This window comes from Anolis sagrei, chromosome 3, assembly GCF_037176765.1.
Source record: "Anolis sagrei isolate rAnoSag1 chromosome 3, rAnoSag1.mat, whole genome shotgun sequence".
Lineage (NCBI taxonomy): Eukaryota > Metazoa > Chordata > Lepidosauria > Squamata > Dactyloidae > Anolis > Anolis sagrei.
The window spans coordinates 23,653,225-23,676,229 of NC_090023.1; the positions used below are offsets into that span (position 1 = coordinate 23,653,225).

General features: G+C 37.5%; 1 protein-coding gene across 2 annotated transcripts in view; it reads left to right on the forward strand.

The window, feature by feature from the left end:
* DYNC2H1 (dynein cytoplasmic 2 heavy chain 1) overlaps positions 1–23,005 on the forward strand; it is a 166,915-nt gene that overhangs the window by 80,954 nt on the left and 62,956 nt on the right. For both annotated transcript variants that reach the window (XM_067466535.1, XM_067466536.1), the window contains exons 66-71: positions 683–806; positions 5,547–5,710; positions 7,568–7,687; positions 9,618–9,752; positions 11,198–11,341; positions 14,143–14,232. In XM_067466535.1, the coding sequence (XP_067322636.1) occupies positions 683–806; positions 5,547–5,710; positions 7,568–7,687; positions 9,618–9,752; positions 11,198–11,341; positions 14,143–14,232 (777 nt within the window). The remainder of the gene's footprint in view (positions 1–682; positions 807–5,546; positions 5,711–7,567; positions 7,688–9,617; positions 9,753–11,197; positions 11,342–14,142; positions 14,233–23,005) is intronic.

Consider the following 23,005-nt stretch of genomic DNA (forward strand, 5'->3'; position numbering starts at 1 on the left):
ATATAAACCCATTCATATCTCCTATGTGTTGGCCTCATTTACAGCATTCCCAGAACCATTGAAAATCTCTACATAGTGATAGATTGGCTATATTCACCTCATCTTCTACAGATATGATGTTGGTTATAACCTAAACCAGAGTGGATCATACCTACCTCATCACCATGTTAAGTTCTCATCTTCTGGTGTTTGAATATGGTTGCTTTCCATTAGTAAGCCAAGGCTTTCCAGCTGTCCAATTACATCCTGTTTTAAGTCCGAACAGCGCTCAACCTTTTCCTTATATAACCCAAATTGTGCTGCACCTTAAATGTGTCTAGACTGCACTCAGCAAGTACCAGTTCTGTCTGTTAATAGAACATATTTATTAGCCAGTATTCTTCTAATATAACATATTTCTCCTTCTCCATATTGGAGTAACGCTGTGATGGATGTCCTCCACACTAACTAATTTGAGCACTCTGAGCTTGCCATTAGTTCTAAAATCTCACATCCAAGTGGCTGTTAGTATACTGTATCCTAGGAAAGAAATATTTGATAGAAACTTGTTTACATATTTGCTGACCCTGAAAATATCTTCTTTGTGTCTTCATCTGTCTTTATTCTGTGGATGACTTTGTAATAAAATTCGAGTTAATAGTGAAGTAGACCATTCAGTGATTATCAAATTTTATTTCTGCAGGATGCCAACTTCATTAATGCTCTTGAACTGAGTGTGAGATTTGGGAAAACCTTAATTGTACAGGAAATGGATGGAGTAGAGCCTGTTCTTTATCCATTGCTCAGGAAGGATCTTGTAGCACAAGGTAGATTTCCAACTCATAATATTTTGGTATATTTGATAATTTGTTCTGCATTTCTGATAAAAAGACCAATCAGTGGACTTTCAGAATAGTTCTGCTGGCTGTATCAAATGCATATTGAAGAATATTTTAAAAATGTATGCCAGTATCTGTCTGATACAGTAGGGAATGGATGCTGAATGCTGTGGATGCTGAATAATCCTTGAGTGAATGGATTGCTCTTGCCATCCAAGAATTGACTTTTTAGTAAGTCTCAATCCATCATTTTTATTAATGGGATTTGATTTAATCACATAGGGATGATGTATAGAAAGAAGCCAGAACCAATCTCATAAGTGGCGAATGGAAAAGCAGAAAATAATTTTCCTGTGTGAAAGCACTGAAAAACATCTATGTGGAAAGGGAATAGTTGATAATATACCCAATAGTAAAAAGAAAATGAGTCAAAAAAGAAAGAATGGTCAACTGTATTGGAATGACAGAGGGATAAAGATATACTCTCATTTACACCCCTCTGGTTTTGAACTGTATCAATGTTTGATATATTCATTGGTTACAAACATCTGCCACCTAATGATGGAAGCCTTCCAACACATGGGCACATTAAAATTAACACATATTAAGGGCCAGATGATATGTTGGTGTTCACATCCCAAGACTCTTTAGAATGCACACTGGCTTTTAATTGTCTTGGAACAATCATTCCAAAAGAAATCATTTACATTTTATTATTCAGAAGATTTTATTTGGCTTTATTTTATTTTAATACAAAGATATGCATTAAACTGAACAGTTAGAATTTTTGAAAACTAGTAGTGAAATTGGTTTTGGATTTTTGCAAGCAGAATTCAAAAAAAATTATTTCTGTTCTACAGGGAAAAAAAGAAGTTACAAGTAATTGGCTATTGTTGATATAGCTTTTTTATGTTGCCTGCTCAATTCAAGGCAGAGATTTCTTCTCTGAGAGAAGTGTGAAGTGTGAAGAAAATGCTTGTTGGTGGGTTACTGTGAGTTTTCCGGGATAAATTCTCTCCTGACGTTTCGCCCACATCTATGGCAGGCATCCAACAGACCTCACAACCTCTGAGGATGCCTGCCATTGATGTGGGCGAAACGTCAGGAGAGAATGCTTCTGGAACATGGCCATACAGCCCAGAAAACTCACAACAACCAAGTGATTCCTGCCATAAAAGCCTTTGACAACAAAATGCTTGTCCTTTTATATAGCCTTGAATTTTTTTGTTCCAACTAGAACCAACCATTAACAGATTTACTTATGTGTTGACACATCCATCAACATTTTACTCAGTAGTCAGGAGAAACTTGTAGAATTCAGGCCATTTTGTCCGAGGTGTAATACACTTTGTTTTTATTATTTTTGGCTTAATTCAGATGGCAAAAGACTGGCATGTTAACACTAGTATTGGAAGCAGACCTTTCTCCAAGAGTTGTTGTTTCATAAACCCTGATGGGCTGGCAGGCTATAGATAAATGCTTAAATTAAACAAACACTAAATAATAGATGCCAGGAGACAGACAAGTAGAAATGCTCATTAACTGTGCAACTGTGTGGTTTGGAGTAAAAATAATAATAACTGGATACAGCAGCAGGGGAAGCTCTGGGCCCTAGAAGCAAGTCATTTTCATGACACTTTTTGACAGCGTAAAACATTCCATTGAGTTTTCAATCAACAAGTTTTAACAGTTATATCAGCCAATTAGTGTGCACTTTCAGGTTTAGTTAGAACATCGCTAATTCAAGTGGAAAGCTTAATTTAAACCAGTGAACAAATTGATCTGTGCTTACTTAGATATCTGCTTTTTGTCCTGCAGTAATGGGAGGAAATAAGATCAAATTCCATCCAGCTCTGTTTTATTTCTGCTATTTGGGATATAAGTGGAAGATGTGCCACTAATAGCCCTGCTAGCTTTCTGGTCTGTGAAACACTAGTATCTGAGCTGGCTTCATTTAGGAAATAGGAACACTTTTACTGTGCAGAATTAACCTCTGTTCCTCATCTGCAGTTGTACTTTTCTTCAGTGTGCAATTATAGATACAGAACCTGGGTTCTTCATTTCTTGGCTTGTATTAGGAATGTTTCACAGCCTGACATAAAAATATGTGTGTGTGTGTGTGTTTCAGTGACTTATTACTTGCAAAGATTCTATTTATGAGTCATCAGTTTTACAATATAGGGTGAAATTTATGTGGCAAAGAAGTAGAACCCTAGCAATCAACCTGAAACTATTTGTTTGTTGATGGTTTAAACCAGTGCTTCTTAAACTTTTTCTACTCATTACACCTTTCCACATGATTTCTTTTATGTAACCCCAGGTATAATTATCTAAAATAGATAGAAAAATCAAACCTCTACTGATAATAAATCCACATTTGTAAGTCTTGCTAAACAGGCGGAATTTTCCTTTTGTGGAGTACAGCTGAAGCATTTTCTGCAGGGTGTGCTGTAAACAGGGTACATTGTTGCTAACATATTTGTGAAAATGGGTGGTGTTCAGAAACCCTTTACTGTTGCTAAATTTTTCATTACTCTGACATTGAGTAAAGGGGATCTCATTTTGAGTCAGGATCCACAGTTTAAGAAGAAGTGGTTTATATGGAAGGCTGTAAAGACTTCCTTTGTTCTTGGGACAACTTATCTGTGCAAACGCATCTCCCTTTACGAACCATCTAGAGCTTTAAGGTCTCCGGGGAGGCCCTGCTCTTGGTCCCACCCCCTTTGCAAGTGTGACTGATGGGGATGGGAGGCCGGGACTTTTTAGTGGTGGCCCCACAGCTGTGGAACTCCCTCCCCAGTGGCATTTGATTGGCCCTCTCCCCTCCTGGTGTTCAGGAAGAAACTAAAGACCTGGCTCTGTATGCAAGCGTTTGGGGAGTAAGGGTAACACAGAATCCTAGCAGATAATAACTGCAAGAAAACAAACAAATTGGAAATGATGACTTGGCACTTTGTATGTTTTTAATCTGTTTTACTGTTTTTAATCTGTTTTATTGTTTTATATGTTTTAATTATTTATATGTTTAAATGTTTTACAATTTGTTTGGCATTGTTATGTACACAGTAGGGCACTGAATTTTTGCCGTAGTTTATAAGGCTACTTTGAGTTCCCTACGGGGTGAGAAGGGCAGAATATAAATAAAGTTAGTTAGTTAGTTAATTAATTAGCTAAAAAGGTGGCTCCATGTGGTGAAATCTGTTTATTGTACCTTCTTCAATGAGGAAAATATTTTATGCCATCTTGACATTTTCATTTTGACAAGATTTGCCCATTGCCAATACAGCAAAGACCTATCTTTTATTTCATCCTGATCTATTTATTTTACTCTCAGTTAATAAATGATAAGATGATTTTTTGTTTCCTTCATATTTTAAGAAAGAATAGCCTTTAACATTTAATTGCTGTTTTGCTACTGAGTGAAAAATTGAGTTGGAAATGAGTTCCATCATGTAAAATTACTTATCCATTCTCCCAACCTGCTCTCCAGTATAATCAGCCAAGTTAAACCAAGAAGAGGGTAGCTCTTTGTTGCAATGTTTTGTTATGGGTTGCCATATAATGACCTGCTAAAAGGGGAAAAGGAAGAAATAGGATGTAGTGCCACTGTTTGCAAAGGTGGCTATGGTGTGGTACTGAAAATATTTGAGGATGCTTTTAGTAGGAACAAGATAAGTGTTAGCGTTAGCCTATCACACATGTGCACCATTTCCACCCATTAGTTATTAATTCAATGTGTCCATTAGTGTAGTATTCTTTGATATGACTAGGTAGATTAATTTATATTGCTTTCTGATTGATTATAAAACTAACTTGGTTGTCCTGGACCACAACTGGGGAAAACATGGCCTGTTAGAGATTTCTGTCCTGCCTTTCTCTTAAAACAGGGACTCAAGGTGTCTTGCAGGTTTTTTTTTAATAGCTTGAAGGAGAAAATGAGAAAAAAAAACAGGTATGGCCAAATGGAAGGGGTGGGGTGGGAAATTAGCCTCTGAGCCTATATAGTTACCCATCCCTATAATGCACCATGAGCATGCAATTTGGGTGTTTTTTTTTTTCTTCAGATGGTTTGGTCTACAATACATATCATTATATTTGGCAGTGTTGGCTGAAGCTGGAAGAGGGTCTGTTCCAAAACAATTCTGTAATTACTGGAGTTACCAAATCAGGAGAGAGTAATGAATCATTTTCTTATGTACCTTGTTTATATATGACCAAATAAGTAGCACTAATGATGACATCCACATGTTTTTAAAGAAGGTAGAACTTGTAATCACTAGTCTTGCATGGCAAGGCTGGACAAGCGCAAGATAAAATGAAATTAGTCCATCTGAATCTCTCTAATCCCAGGGATTTGGAAAATTACTGAAGGGAACTCAGGTCTAATTTTGTGCTATCACTGTAGCTGTGTCCCTGGGTTGGAAGAAGCTTGCATGTGGTGTAGTTCAGCTCCTCTCTCATCTGTCTTTAACCATTCTTTATTTTGGCTCTTTTGCTGGCAGATTAGCCAGAAAAAGCAGTTCTTTTGCCAGTTTTCTGAGATCAGATAGCATTAAAAGTGTTCCACTGGCAGAAGGGCATTTCAGTTTACAGAAAACGGTTGTGCATAATCCATTCATTTGCAGCTGGCACATTTTAAGTTTGAAATTAAAGCTCTAACATTTGGTCTCTCTGGTGTTCCACTGTATACTTGCAGTGTCCTAACACATTGTTTTCTCTCTTCTGCAGGACCACGATATGTTGTGCAAATAGGTGACAAAGTAATAGACTACAATGAAGAATTCCGGCTATTTCTGTCAACACGAAACCCAAATCCTTACATTCCACCTGATGCAGCTTCTATTGTTACGGAGGTTAACTTTACAATAACACGAAGTGGCTTAAGAGGACAGGTAGGCATTCTTAACTCTTTTAATATACTTTTCATGATAACAAAAAAGCCCTACGAGGCATATATAATTTTGGAAAGATCCTGATTTGTTTCCCTCAAATGGTCTTAAATGGCATAAATACTACTAGTATGGAAAATATATTAATTGTTTTTTACATTCTTTAATCTATTTGATATTTCCTGGTGCTTTTAAACTGATGAAAAACTAAAACTATTTTATTAACTTGTTCCCGATTAGATTAAGAAATCCTACTGCATTAAAGTAACTTGTCAAAAATATGCACTTAATGTTGAAGGACAGGATGCAAGAGTTCTTCTGAGTTACAAGCTGGGTAAATGCAGGGAGTGCCGTAGATGTAGCATTTCTGGATTTCAGTAAGGTCTTCGACAAGGTCCTCCATGACCTTCTGGCAAACAAACTAGTCAAATGTGGGCTAGGCAAAACTAAGGTTAACTTGTTAAGCAAATGAACTGGTTAAGCAAATGAACCTAACCAATGCTTCCTCTTCATCCTGGAAAGAAGTGACAAGCGGAGTGCTGCAGGGTTCTGTCCTGGTCCTGGTCCTGTTCAACATCTTTATTAATGACTTAGATGAAGGGTTAGAGGGCATGGTCATCAAGTTTGCAGACAACACCAAATTGGGAAGGATAGCCAATACCCCAAAAGATAGGAGCAGAATTCACAACAATCTTAACATATGAGAGAGATGGGCCAAAACTAACAAAATGAAGTTCAACAGGGACAAATGCAAGATACTCCACTTGGGCAGAAAAAGTGAAATGCAAAGATACAGAATGGGGGACGCGTGGCTCAACAGCAGTACGTGTGAAAAAGATCTTGGAGTCCTAATGGACATTAAGTTAAGCATGAGCCAACAATGTCATGTGGCGGCAAAAAAAGCCAATGGGATTTTGACTTGCATAAATAGGACTCTAGTGTCTAGATCCAGAGAAGTCATGCTACCTCTATATTCTACCTCGATTAGACCACATCTGAAATACTGTGTCCAATTCTGGGGACCACAATTCAAGGGAGATGTTGACAATCTGAAATGTGTCCAGAGGAGGGTGATTAAAATGATCAGCTTAAGTCTGGAGCAGCTTAAGGAGCTGGACATGTTTAGTCTGTAGAAGAGAAGGCTAAGAGGAGATAAGATGACCATGTATAAATATGTAAGGGGAAGTCATAGAGAGGAGAGAGCAGGCTTGTTTTTTGCTGCCCTGGAGACTAGGACGCAATAGAACAATGGCTTCAAACTACAGGAAGGGAGATTCCACCAGTACATGAGGAAGAACTGTAAGAGCTGTTAAGCAGTGGAACTCTTTGTCCCGGGATGTGGTAGAGGCTCCTTCTTTAGAGGCTTTTAAACAGAGGTTGGAGGACCATTTGTCAGGGGTGCTTTGAATGTGATTTTCCTGCTTCTTGGCAGATGGTTGGATTGGATGGCTCACAAGGTCTCTTCCAAGTTTATGATTCTCTGAATCTCTGGTCCGGAGAAAAGCTGCACAACATCTGTTTAGTCTAGTTGTTTTTTGTGTGGTTCTGATATGCATGCAGCATTTTCCATTCTGTGTGCAGTGCCTCATTCTTTCTCTTGTTAGTATTATTTTCCTTTGATACTGAAATTGTCACATAGAAAAATGTGAGCATTGGGGCCTTCTTGTATGAAGTAGCTTCTTTGTTCTACAATACTTTACGATTCTACCCCATATATTCTTAAGCTTCCGGAATGACATAAGATGAAGTATGAGAACAGTAAGGGATGGAGAAATTAGCAGCTGATCAAAAATAATTCCAAATGCTTTTAACACTGTAATTGTTCTCTTCTGGCATTTCACTGTTTGATTTGCCTTTCAGCTTTTAGCTTTGACAATCCAGCATGAAAAGCCAGATTTGGAAGAACAGAAAACAAAGCTATTACAACAAGAAGAAGATAAGAAGATACAATTGGCAAAACTTGAAGAATCACTTCTGGAGGTAATATCCACAGGTTTAACAATGATCATGTATTTAAAAACAGCAGGCTTAACACTGCATAACATTTGTATGTTTTTGTGTATTTAAAATAGTTTTAATGGTTTTAACTGATTATTTTTAATACTTCCAATATTTAATCCTATTTAAATATTGGTATGTGTTTGGATTTAATTCACACATTGTTATTGTTGTTTACTGTTAGCCATTTTGAGTCTCCTTTGGCAAAGAAAAGCAGGTATAAACAACAATAACAACAAGTCAGTTGAGAAGCAAGCCACACGAAGAGTAGTGAAACTTACTTGTGGATAAATGGATATAGGATTGAAGCATATCTGTCTTGTTTCTAGAGGTGGGGAATGTCCCACTCCAACATTTTGGCACCACAGTCTTGTTCTATTGAGATTCAGTGCATGTATTAATGGTCCTAATGAGCTTAAAACAATCCTTTGTTGGGAACATTTTGATTAGCTGATGAACAGAAAGAGTTTTTTTGACAAATAGCAATGCTTTCTGGAAATGGTATTTTGGGATTCCATTTCCAGAAGTCTCAGCCAGGTTGGCGGCAGTCAAGAATCCTGGAAGCTGAAGTCCAGGATATCTAAAAAACCAACATTTGGGAATCTCTGCTGTAAAGAATTGTTTAACTCATATTCACACAAAGCAATCTAAAAGGGATTATTATTGAACACACAAGAATCAAAATATGTCAAAAGTATGAACATATGCCTTCCTAGTTAACATGCAAATTCCTTCTAGCAACCCACTACTTCTCAGAAAGTGCAAGGAAATCTTTGCTTGGCATCTCTTCAGACAGCAGTGTAAACTTCCAGGATATATGGAGCAAGGACTTTGTAGCTGCAGCCTTTCTCCTTTCTCCATTTTTCAGTCCATCACTAAATAAATATTTAAGATGCCCTTTATTGAAGATGTACATAATGATAGTGCTCAGTGACTCTTCTTGGGTTTCATTAGTTTATTTGCAATGTGTTGCAGATATGTTTTTAGTTATCATAAAATACGTTGACGTTACATTGAGCAAGTAGAAAAATTGTACGATGAAGGTAGAAACTTCATTCTTTAAAATGATCTTGGAAGATCATTTTAAGAGTGACAGAGTAAAAACCATTATAAATGGCTTGCTGTGCCACAAAACAAGGAAATTGATGGACTAGTGTTTCAGCTTCTAGGCCTCTCGGAAAGTTCTGTGATGTCACACTGCTGGTCAGTATCAAAATAATACAAGTTTGAACTATAATTCTTTGGTTTGTATAACACATAGCAAATGTCAATCTCTCATTGCGATTACTGAAATTATTCATTGTTTTTTATTCTTTGCTAGATGTGTTTAGGATTGCTGGTACTAAGAATTCAAGGCTTAAAATTGCAATGGTGTTTAATAAAAGGAACTGCAATTTTCTATTGCATGTCAAATAGATAAAATATGTGAAGCCATGTAATGCAGGATCCAGTAATTGCTGGTTTTTAGGAGAGAATGCTATTGTGTTTGAAAATTATGCCTGCAAAAAGAAATGGGGACACAAAACACTTTTGAAGTCAGCAGTGATTCCCTTTCTTTTACTAATATTTTCCCTAACTGATATAGTTAAAAGGACATTATAAACTGCTGAGATAGAAAATGCAAACTTATTATTTCATCTTTGTATGTATTCCTCAGCTATACATCATTGCCATTATCTTGATAATACTATCTGAACAATATATTTTTCTTTAAAAATAAAAGTTTTCTTGATTGATCCAAAATAGTTCCAAAATATTGTAGAGGGGAAAAGAAGAATGTTCCACCCATAACATTTCTCAGTTCACTATTATATTTTCAAGGTTTAAAGTGTTACTGTTTTTCTCCATATACATTTCATTGTTTTCTTAAAATGTCCACATTAATGGAAAATTAAATTTTCCCCCATTACAGACTCTTGCAACTTCTCAGGGAAACATACTGGAAAATAAGGATTTGATTGAATCCTTAAATCAGACTAAAGCAAGTAGTGCGCTCATCCAGGAATCACTTGCTGAGTTTCACAGACTTCAGATTTCTCTTGATCAGGTAACTTGCTTCTCTTAAATGTTTTGTTTTTGGATGTATTTGCTGTGTAATGTTCTTCTGTTGCTGTACCTGACCCCCTAGCTGAATTCTGCAGTATTCATTTCAAATTGTGTTATCTTATTCTTAAAGTCTGTAATTATTGGGTTGCTGTGATTTTTGCGGGCTGTATGGCCATGTTCCAAAAGCATTATCTCCTGATGTTTCACCCACATCTATGACAGGCATCCTCAGAGGTTGGGAGGTCTGTTGGAAGCTAGGCAAGTGAGGTTTATATATCTGTGGAATGTCCAGGGTGAGAGAAAGAATTCGTATCTGCTTGAGCCAAATGTGAATGTTACAATTGGCCACCTTGATTAGTACTGAATGGCCTTGCAACTTCAAAAGACTGGTTGTTTCCTGCCTGGGGGATCCTTTGTTGGGAGGTGTTAGCTGGCCCTGATAGTTTCCTGTCTGGAATTCCCCTGTTGTTAGAGTGTTCCTCTTTATTTACTGTCCTGATTTTACAGTTTTTTAAATACTGTTAGCTAGATTTTTGGTCATTTTCATGGTTTTCTCCTTTCTGTTGAAATTGTCCACATGCTTGTGGATTTCAATCGCTTCTCTGTGTAGTTTGTTATTATGTTTGTTATTTCACAAACCTTAGGGCACATTTATCTAGAATGATACTTTATAAGTATATGATCCATTCAGAGTTAAGCTTTACCTTGGCTCCATTTTGTCTATATAAATCTGAGCAATTTCTGTTTAATCTAGATGTTTTGGGGGTGCCCTTAGGAAAATTAGAGGCTAGTGTGGCCATGAATTTCTGCAAAGGAACTGAAGGTCTACTATTGCTCTTTCTCTATCCCTCCATCAAACATAAAATATACAGCGAGGGAGTTGGTTGCGTCCAGGACCTCAAAATATATGGTTGAAGTGTCATATTTATAAAATGGCATAATAGATAATACAATATAACACATATTTTTAAGAATGGAATTAAAACAAATTCCAGATTTATCTCCATGCGATTGGCCTGTGGAATGCAGACTATCATGAACCTTGTCCCTATGGGCAGCTACTGAAAATAGGGTTTTCCATGGAGGACTGTAGGACTTTGTTGCAGGACACGGGCTATGATTTGAGGAAAAGAGGACATTCACCTAAATCAGACAGAGACACTTTTTATTCCTCTTCCTTTCTTCCATACCACAGTCTACCCAAGAGAAAGTGAGTTGTTGCTATAAGAAGGGGCAGAAAAATCTCCTATTCAGCCCAGTTGCATATGCCTACATCTAATGCTAAAGCTACATACACAGATAAGGAATCCTTTCTATCAAGTATATATGCAGGTTAATTTACTGGCAATATTTACTGTGGAGCTTTATCTGATTTGAAATTACTTTTTTTTGTGCCCAGTAGGTGGCAATAGTATTCTAATATTGAATGTTTTTTTTTATTTTCAGGAAAGGGATGCCTATCTCCCTCTGGCTGAAAGTGCCAGCAAGATGTACTTTATTATTTCTGACTTGTCCAAAATTAATAACATGTACCGTTTTAGTTTGGCTTCCTTCCTGAGACTTTTTCAAAGAGCTCTACAAAGTGAACTGGTATGTGTTATTATTCTGAAACAGATAATGTTATTTATTTTTTGAGTTTTATATATGCATTGGTTTTAAATTGTTATTTGCCTGAAGTAGTAGGAATTGGACTGACTTAAATAGGCTTGGAAAGGAAAAGGAAGAAATAAAGGGTACCAATTTATTAGTGGGATCACAAAATGTCTGAGTGCTCAGGATGTTTTAAATATGAACATAAAATTAATACTGACAGTACTGCCTAGCATACCTTGTGCTGCCAGTGTATGACTAAAGAGAATTTTCATCATAAATGAGGTATGGAATCTGCTTATAACTAAATAAAGAATGGTCAATCTTTTAAATATTCATGCCTTTAAAATGTAACATAAATTCTGAAAGGCAGGTTGATATGATGATATTGTAATGTTATTTATGTAAAAAAAAATAGCCTCACTAGTTATTAGCTAATTTGCAAATTAGGCAAATACTTCCTGTATGTATCAGAATAAGGAACAGTCTGGATTAATACCTGTACTAATGGTAACATGAGTCAGTATTTCAGTTTGTTCTTTTTCCAAAAGTACTTTTTAAAGGCCCCCTTGGCGGCGCAGAGGGTTAAACCACTGAGTTGCTGAACTTGATGACCGAAAGGTCGGTGGTTCGAATCCGGGGAGCGGGGTGAGCTCCTGCTATTAGGCCCAGCTTCTGCCAATCTAGCAGTTCAAAAACATGCAAATGTGAATAGATCAATAAGTATCTCAGGAAAGTAACAGTGCTCCATGCAGTCATGCTGGCCACATGACCTTGGAGGTGTCTAAGGACAACGCTGGCTCTTTGGCTTAGAAATGGAGATGAGCACCACCCTATAGAGTCGGACACAACCAGACTTAATGTCAGGGGAAACCTTTACCTTTAACTTTAAGGAAAGGAAATCGTTTTTCTAGCTAAGCAGTTTAAACCTGTTTCTCATTTACTACGGCAAAAATACTAAACTATGAACCCCCCTTGGTGGGGGGGACGGACATTCAATTACTACACAATATATACCTTGACTTAGAATTATAGAATCATAGAGTTGGAAGAGGCCATCCAGTCCAACCCCTGATCAAGAAGCAGGAAAATTGCATTCAAATCACCCCCAACAGATAATCATCCAGCCTCTGCTTAAAAACCTCCAAAGAAGGAGATAAATTCTTTTGAGATTTCTTTTTACATAACCAGACCTGAGTGTGCAATCCTGTGGTCTTTAGGAAGGCTTCTAAAGATGAATCTACTCTGTAGAATTAATGCAGCTTAACACCATAGCACTGACCCATGGCAATGTTGCCATGGGTCAGTGCTATGGAATCATGGGAGTTGTGGTTTGACAAGGTCTTTAACCTTCACGGCTGAAGAATGCTGGTGCTTCATTGGATTGTAAGTCCCATAGTCATAACAAAGGGTATAGTTTACTTGGGTTTTCCCTTAAAGGATCTACTAAATTGATATAGTTTGAAGCAGTAGATAAAATACTGTATTTTACTCAAGTCTAATGCAACATTGAATATGTGCACCTCAATTTCCAAAACCCTAACATCAAGTAAAGTATTTGCTACCAAATGTAATGCCCAGCAGCAAAATGCACACTTTTTTTGTTATTTGGCCATTACAGTTGCTGCCTGCTTAGAATTCCTTTCTTAAAAACAATAGTGTTAGAACACTAAAGCAGTGGAAAACAACACCTTGAACGCATCTGTGCTGTAGAATGAATACACTTTAATTGCCCTGGTTCAATGTTGTGGAGTTATTGGACTGTATTTTTACAAGGTCTTGAGTCAAAGAATGCTGATGCCTCAGCAAACTGCAAATCCCAGAATTGCATAGCATTGGGTTGTGACAATCAAATTAGAGATGGCTGCTCTCAAATAGGAGCTCCAGGGGCTCCTGAAGCAGCTTCCTCTTTTGCTTTGTCTCAGCACTAAGATTATTATATTATGCGAATCTAATGTGTACCTTCATTTTGGCAAGATAATTTAGCCCAAAAAAGGTGAGCATTAGATTTGAGTAAAAGTAATATGCAAAGACCATAGCTTGCAGGTGTAACACATGTTTAGCATTCATAGAATTCCCAGTCCAGCCCTCAATATCATCAAATAAGGCTAAAAAAATCATTCATCTAAAATCCTAGAGAGCTTTTGTCTACCATTCTCGGCTAGAATTATCTAATTCAGTATAAGGCATCTTCCAGGGTTCTTACTTTGGAATTGCACATGGAAAGCATCTTATCTTAGTTGGTATTACAAGCCCCCAGGGTGTCGTTATTGATTGCGGATAAAGCTTTCCAGTGTTCCATTATTTTTGTTTCCTATTAGGAGAATCATAATAGTTCTACTGTAAAAATTATTTTGTATGACACGAGCCAGTGGTTTGAGTATTCAAATCCTATTCAGCCATGGAAGCCAATTGAGTAATTCTGGGCAAGTCAAACTCTTTCAATCTCATGGTAAGACAAGGGTAAACCCCTTCTCAACAAATTCTGCCAAGGAAATCATGTGATAAGTTCACCGTAAGTCAGAAATGATTTAAAGACACGCAACAGCAACAACAGTATAAACTTATTATTTCTGTCCAATGGATATAACTCTTTTCTTCTCATATTGCTGGTGATTTCTGACTTCTATCTTGGATTAACGAATTGCCATTGAATATATACATTATTTTCTATCTGTACATATTCACAGAAAGCTCCTTGGCGACTCTTAAGATATTGTTAGGGTCATTTCAGAGATCTTTGATCCATAAAGTGATATTTAGTACTTAATATTTTAAAATCTCCAAATCCTCCTTTTCAGGACTTGGGAAATACTGAGGAAAGAATAAGATCTCTTATCAGCTCATTAAAACACATGGTATATGAATATGTCTGCCGCTGTCTGTTTAAGGTGAGATTTTATTTTCCTTTGCTCTGATTTACAGGGCTGAATGTAAAATTATATTCCCATAGTAGTCATAGTTTGGCTCTATTGAATATATGGATCAGTAGATATGCAGTAATGCTATATTTTGTTATTTGTTGGTGAGAGGTATTTTCTTTTTACTCATGAGAACTGTATGCACTACGCAGCAGCTTTTTGTCTTATTTGGCAGAACAAATGAGTCTCCAGCTTTGTGTGCAGCCTTTTTGCTCACCTTGGGACCATTGCCTTATTACAGCACTGAGGCAACATTAACTTCAGAAGCACCATTGCTTGAAATAAGGAAAGCAAGCTTGTCCAAAACAAACAACACTCCTTCAGGGTTCTCTAATTGTTTTCTTGATAATAATTCTTTACTAGGCACGGAATGCTTAGCTCATAAAATCATCAGAACTGTGTTTGTTCTGTTTTCTTAGAGAAACTCATATACTGGAGAGATCAGGCTCTTTAGCCGTGCCAAGGCTTTGACAATGCATCTACTTTCCTTTCTTTGTTCTAGTTAGGACAGCATGTACAGTATGGTTCTTCTTTGATAATGGCAGCTTGTATGAGAAAAGAGAAAGTGCAATAATATCTAGGTGAACAGATGCTTCATCACCAACAAGAGCTGGACTCCATTCATTCATTGTCTGCCAACAAGGGTTGTGTATTGATCACACCCCATTGCTGGTTTTAGTGATTATCTAATTTGCCTCAGGTCTGAGTTCAAACCCATATCTTCATGCCTTCCATTGACTTGTCATTGGAAATAAACAAACAGGTGCAATGCTTTTGTTCTTATTCAGTCATAGTAGTCATAGTAGCCCGAGGAGAAAGTTATGCTTGCCAAATGATTTGCATTACATAATTTAAAATTTGCTCAGTCTTTAAAAGAAGGAACTGGTGATAATTTTTCATTTTTGGTAGAATTCAAACTTGTTACGTATCTGGCAAATAGGTGCAGGGATTTGTGTGTAAGAAATAGTTTTTATTACCCCCATGTTTTCCCAGAATGGATGCATTTGTACTCTTTGTAGGCAGTTGTTATGACAGTAATATATTTTAGAGTGATATGTGCGGAGTACTGAATAAAAAAGAACTACTTATATTTTGATAAGGAGAAGACAAGTGAGTTATGTGATTTGATTATCCTCCTTCATGCAGTTTGTATGACTGAAAGACATATGACAGATATATTTCTAGGCACGAAACCTGCAGAATTACAGTTCAGTTAATTTACTTTAAAGTCAGATTCATTAAAAACAGAAAACAATGGAGTGGAAATGTAATAATTAAAACATACATTGTGATGCAGTTTTTTTTTATTAAAAAAACACACATACATAACAATGCAATTGTTACAAAAGAATCATCCTGTGAGACTTTGGAAAGAGAACAGAAATGTATCCACTAACTATAGTTAACTTGTTTGTTATCCAAGAAATATTTCAGGTACTACTGCAATGTCTTTAGGGATATTTACTCAAAATAGGACAAAATTATAGTAGTCTATTGAGACAAAGAAAAAAAGATATATGATCTAAGGTTTTCACTACATCTCAAATGATCTTCATAAGGAGTATGTTTATATCACCCTTCCAATATTGCTGAGATCTGGCCCTAGAAAACAATTGGTAAAACTTGGGGATTGTCAAATCTTCCAGATATCTATCATAGAAAACTGAAATTTATTGATAGAACTTTCTGTGGGAATTTGATAAACAATGCTGGAAATTAGTATCTTCAATATGTTGTTTAAAAATATATTTCACAGCACAATCTTATCTGTAAGACATACATAAACAGGTCCAGTCAATGCAGTTTAATAGTAAACATGAGTTGAAAGTATAGCTGATAATAACATATTTTTTGTAATACTGAAAGGCAAAGGACTCAGTTTTGCATTCTATAGATGCGAGGTCACTCTCCATCAGTGAACCAGCACTTGACACACACCTTGGCATGCAAAAAAAGAGAATGCAAAAATGTTTCAGCTGTATTCTGACATGAGATGAATGCATATAAGAGTACAATATAGCGACTGGGACAAGATTTTGGCTTTGTATACTTGTAAGACAGCAGGAATAAACTGCACCTCCTTAATACAGAAAAGTAGTGGCTTAAAATAATTCTGAGGCACCTGATCTGTGGGTGGTCTGGAAGAATTTGGGGAGAAATAGCATAATGTTTAACTTGTTCTGTATGCTGCGCTATATATGCTCTATATATCTGAAGAAATCATTTGTTTTTCTAAAATTTGCTGTCAGCAATGGATAATGTAAAAAAATGAAGCCTGTTCTAGGCAACAATACAGTCTGACATCCTAAATATAGAACAGCAGGACTTCAGTTCTGGGCAATTTAAGTGCATAGAAGAAAGGTGCTATACAGTTGAATTAAATCAGGCTGATTTAGATAAATACTGCAGGTGCTTAGCTTGAAGCAGATCTTGATATCTCTTATGCAGATCCAATTTGGAATGTGTCCAAATCTGAAACACTTCTTGTTCTGGCCATCCATAGTGGATATATGTGTTTTATGCCAGAACAAGAACACCTCTGTCTTTAAACACCACACCAGTGTAGTGAAATCAGTAAGCAATTTATAGAAGGATATATGTGAGCAAAACTGTGTATAGAGAACACTATCTTCCAACAACCTAAAAGACGGCTTTATACATGAACTTCACCAGATGTGAACGCAGAAATCAGATTGACTGTATTATTTGCAGCCAAAGGTGGCGGACATCCATCCAGTTGGTGCAAACAAGACCTGGAGCTGACTGTAGTTCAGATCACAAATTTCTTATTGCACAATTTAGAGTCCGACTAAAGAGATTAGGGAAAACACACAGAACAGTTAGATATAATCTCACTAACATTCCTAGTGAATATGCAGTGGAGGTGAAGACAAGATTTAAGGGGTTAGTGTTGGGGTTCAGCCTGAGTTTGAACTTGAACCTGATTCTCTGTTTGTTCCTCCTGATGCTAATGAAAGTATATTTACTGATGCTAGTGGAAATGTACCTTTTGATGCCAATGCTCCTGAAATTAGTGAGGAAGAAACTGCTGTAGGTTTGGAAAATGCCAATGTTCCTGAAATTAGTGAGGAAGGAACTTCTGTAGATTTGGAAAATGAAAGTACCAGTGTTCATGAGAATGTTTCAGAGGGAGACCTTGAACTTTCCCTCCCTTCTGCACCTGTTAACTGTAATGACAACAGAAGGGGCCAAATTTGGGAAGACAGAAGTAAAACACTCAGTTTGCGTCGATCCTCCCGAATTCAAGAATTAAAAACATTGGCTTCAAAACAGAAGGGCGGTTCACGGAACCGATTCTTGAGTTTTAATTGCAATACGCCAGGCTGATTGCCTCAGTTCAGGCATCGTTTCAGAATTGATGAAGACCTTGGCAGTTCTCCCGGTTCCCTGGCCATAGTTTGGGAAGATTTCTAGGATATCAAGATTTCTAGGATATCAAGTTAGTGGATTGCTAACAGATTCAAGTATTTTCCAGTGAGGCTTTTGGTTTTGCTTTGTCCATTTAAATTCATGTTTGCTGATTTTGCTGTGGCTTTTGACTTGCATTTTTCCTTTATTTTGTAACCATTTTCTTCAATAAAAAAGGATTGTTTTTCACAGCCAAGTGTGGTGGATAGTTATCTTAGGGCCTCGTTCCCTGCTCTGGATTGCAACAGTTAGATTTAAGAAATAGAGTACCAGAAGAACTATGGACAGAAGTCCACAACATTGTTCCAGAGGCTGCAACAAAGTATGTCCCAAAGAAAAAGAAAACTAAGAAGGCAAGATGATTGTCTGCTGAGACACTGGAAGTAGCCCAAAAAAAGAAGGAAAGCAAAAGGAAACAGTGATAGGGGGAGATATGCCCAATTAAAAGCACAATTCCAGAGGTTAGCCAGAAGAGATAAGGAACTATTTTTAAACAAGCAATGCATGGAAATGGAAGAAGACAATAGAATAAGAAGGTCAAGAGACCGCTTCCAAAAATTAGAAACATTGGAAGTAAATTTCAGGCAAAAATGGGTATGATCAAAAACAAAGATCACAGGGAACTAACAGAAGCTGAAGAGATCAAGAGAAGGTGGCAAGACTATACAGAAGATCTGTATAGGAAGGATAATATTGAGGATATCTTTGACATTGTGGTGAGTGAATTAGAGCCAGACGTCCAGAGGAGTGAGATTGAATGGGCATTAATAGCATTGCTAATAACAAGGCAGCAGGGGATGACAGTTTCCCAGCAGAACTGTTTAAAATCTTGAAAGATGGTACTATCAAGGTGTTGCATGCCATATGCCAGCAAATATGGAAAACATAAGAATGGCCATCAGATTGGAAAAAATAAACTTATACTCCCACACCAAAAAAGGGAAACACCAAAGAATTCTCAGACTTTCGTACAGTGACACTTATTTCACATTCAGTAAGATAATGCTCAAGATCGTGCAAGGAAGACTCAAAGAAAAAGAAAACCAGCAATACATGGAGCGAGAGTTGCCAGATGTACAAGCTGGGTTTAGAAAAGGCAGAGGAACGAGAGACCAAATTGCCAATATCCACTGGAAAATGGAGAATGGCAGGGAGTTTAAGAAGAACATCTATTTTTATTGACTATTCTAAAGCCTTTGACTGTGTGGATCATAATAAATTGTGGCAAGTTCTTGGTGTTATGGGGATACCAAGTCACCTTGTCTGTCTCCTGAGGAATCTGTATAATGACCAAGTAGCAACAGTAAGAACAGATCATGGAACAACAGACTTGTTCAAGATTGGGAAAGGAATATGACAGCTGTATACTCTCACCCAACCTATTCAACTTGCATGCAGAACACATCATGTGACGTGCAGGGCTTGACGAATGCAAGGCTGGAGTTAAAATTGCTGGAAGACAAATTAACAACCTTAGATATGTAGGAGGAGTTGAGGAGCCTTCTAACCAAGGTGAAAGAAGAAAGTGCAAAAGTTGGGTTGCAGTTAAACATAAAAAAACAAGATTCTGGCAACCAGACTGATTGCTAACTGGCAAATAGAGGGAGAAAAACATGGAGGCAGTGACAGACTTCGCATTTCTAGGTGCGAAGATTACTGCAGATGCAGATTGCAGCCAGGAAATCAAAATAAGTTTACTTCTTGGAAGGAGAGCAATGACCAATCTTGATAAAATACTCTACAGACATCACACTGGCAATGAAGACCTGCATAGTTAAAGCAGTGGTATTCCCCGTAGCAACATATGAATGTGAGAGCTGGACCATAAGGAAGTCTGAGTGAAGGAAGATAGACATTTTTGAACTGTGGTGCTGGAGGAAAATTCTGAGAGTGCCTTGGACCGCAAGAAGATCCAACTAGTCCATATTCCAGTAAATAAAGCCCAACTGCTCACTGGAGGGGATATTAGAGGCAAAGATGGAGTACTTTGGCCACATAATGAGAAGACAGGAAAGCTTGGAGAAGACAGTGATTCTGGGGAAAATGGAAGGGAAAGGGAAGAGGGGCCGACCAAAGGCAAGATGGATGGAGTTATCCTTGAAGTGACTGGCTTGACTTTGAAGGAGCTGGAGGGTGGCCACGGCTGACAAGGAGCTCTGGCATGGACTGATCCATAAGGTCATGAGGAGTCGGAAGCGACTGAACGAATAAACAACGTATGTGAGCAAAGCAAAACAGTGATAAAAGCAATATAGTTCAAAGCAATGTCATTCCAAGATAAAAGTTAGTCCATAAACTTTCAGGTAACAAGGTAAAAACACCAGGTCCAAGGTACAGAATCCATAGAACTAGACAGCATGAAAATCCAATGAACAGAATAGGAACTTGGCCAAATATTGAAACATGAAACTAGAAATCCACTTGGAGAAATAAGCTTGTCATGAAGTAACAACATTGACGATACTGAAATGAAACTTTCCCTGGTATCAATTTAAAGCCTTTCCTGGCCCCTGAAAAGAAAGGAAAGCATTTCACTTGCCCTTATAACCACATAAGGCTTTCTTAGTTCTTTTCTCCTGGAGACAAATTGAACTCCACTAAGCCTGAGAAAGGCCCTTGTTTACAAAAGTCTAGTTCATCCTCATTAAATTCTGCACCTGATAAATCATCCTCAGAGAAAGACTGCTGTAGCCCGTTCTCAGAAATTTGACCTTGTGCATCTGCAGGAGAAACACTTCAGTCATCAGACAGCTCAGGCCTCTCTTCTGAGCTTAATGCAGTCCCAGCAAAACCCTAATCCTCATTGCCAACAGACACAGGCCCAGAAGAACCCTTATCCCCATTGACATCAGGCACAATCACAGCATGAACTACAACAATATGGCTTTATTTTTGTATACATTACATCTCAATGTAATATGATGCACATATTGAAACTTACCCTTGTTTTCTTTTTTAAAAAATATTCAAGAAGCTGTGTTCCTAAATGTACTGTTATGCTATGTGTATCAATTGACCACAAGAGCTTGTTTTCAGATATACTCTTTGTTTTTACAAAGGTATTGTTTGGGAAGTTATTAAACAGCTTTTCAGTTCAGTTGTTTTGAGCTGTAATGGTTGAATGTAGAAATTTGCTTCAATGATCCTTCAGCCTGACACTGTCAATTTGGCAGGAAGTAAAATTACACTTTTGCTTTTTGTAGCCATTAAGTGATTCTGAATGTGCTGTGATGAATGCCTACCATTGTTAGAGCACATTTACTTAACAGTGCAATGCACTGTTACATTTATAAAATGTAATACATCTCTAAAACACTGGGCCTTAAAACCATATACAACAGCCCCTTCTTGCAGAAGCTCCACTGAATGCCAGTCTGTTTCTGGGCACAACTCAAAGTGCTGATTATGACCTTTAAAGCATAGATGGTTCAGGTCCAGGCTATTTGGCTGACCGCGTCACATTATACGAACCTGCCTGGCCCTGAGATCTTCAGGAAAGGCCCTTCTCTCGTTCCCATCTCCATCTCACTCTAGGTTGGTGGGAACGAGAGAAAGGGCCTTCCTTCTTGGTAGCTGCCCCTCAACTCTGGAAGTCCCTGCCCAGGGAAGCCAGAATGGTTCCCTCCCTGTTGTGCTTCCGTCTTATTCAGGCAGGCTTTAAAGATGAAGATATTTAAGATCTAGTCAGGGGGTGCTGTGATTTTTAACTTTGAAAATGTTTTGATGGATTTTAACAGTGATTTTTTTAAAGTTCTGTTTGTGTTTAATTCTATTTTATGTTTTCATATTTCTATATTTTAAATTGTATAGTAATGTATTGTCGAAGACTTTCATGGCCAGAATCACTGGGTTGTTGTAAGTTTTTCGAGCTGTATGGCCATGTTCCATAAGCATTTTCTCCTGAAGTTTTGCCTGCATCTTTGGCAGGCATCCTCAGACCTCGCAACCTCTGAGGATGCCTGCCATAGACGCAGGTGAAGCATCAGGAGAGAATGTTTCTGGAACACAGCCATACAGCACGAAAAACTTACAACAACCCAGTTCATACTAATGCTTTTATGTCAAGCTGCTTTGAGTCATCTTTGGGGAGATAAAGCAGGGTATAAACAAATATAATAATAATAATAATAATAATAATAATAATAATAATATCTCTCTGTGTGTGGATGTTGAAATAATTGTGGTTTAGCATGCCAGGAGTGTATGTTAGATCAATTATTAGACCTTCTATCCCCTTCAGTGCCTCCTCAGTATTTTACTTACCCTTGAGCTCAGCTGAGGCTGCTCCTCCTGTTGCTATTTTACTCCTTAACTGCTTAATATCCATTCCAAGCTAAGGTTTTGAAACTGCAGAATCACTTTAGTATCTATTATCTCTAATATCGGATCTTAGTTAATAAACAAATATTTTAAATCTTTATTTTAGATTTGTAATAAAGGCTTTAACTTAGAGTTAAAGCCTCTGTTCAATATAAGCATTGAACAGATGAATGAAAAAGGACTATATAAGTCTCACACTCATTCCCAATCTGATCAGCTGGAAGGAATGGTAAAGAATAATCATTTGTGCATGTAGGCATAGGAAAAGGCATTTATATACTTCTTTAGAGAACTGGAGATACTTCACAAACATTATGCTGTTGTAATGTTATTTGTCCTGCAAGGTATTACTATCCTTGTATTGCAGATATAGAGCTGACAAGTGGTTTGCCTAGTATCTCCCAAGCAAGATTAATCTCCTTTTTACTTTTTATCTTGAGTTTTTTCCATTTACTATGAGGTTGAATGGGCCTTAAGAAGCATTGCTAACAACAAGGCAGCAGGAGACGACGGGATCCCAGCTGAACTGTTTAAAATCTTAAAAGATGATGCTGTCAAGGTGATGCATGCCATATGCCAGCAAATATGGAAAACGCAAGAATGGCCATCAGACTGGAAAAAATCAACTTATATCCCCATACCAAAAAAGGGAAATGCGAAAGACTGCTCAAACTTCCGTACAGTGGCCCTTATTTCTCATGCCAGTAAGGTAATGCTCAAGATCCTGCAAGGAAGACTCCAGCAATACATGGAGCGAGAGCTGCCAGATGTTCAAGCTGGGTTTAGAAAAGGCAGAGGAACGAGAGACCAGATTGCCAATATCCGTTGGATAATGGAGAAAGGCAGGGAGTTTCAGAAAAACATCTACTTCTGCTTCATTGACTATTCTAAAGCCTTTGACTGTGTGGATCATAATAAATTGTGGCAAGTTCTTAGTGGGATGGGCATCCCAAGCCACCTTGTCTCTCTCCTGAGGAATCTGTACAAGGACCAA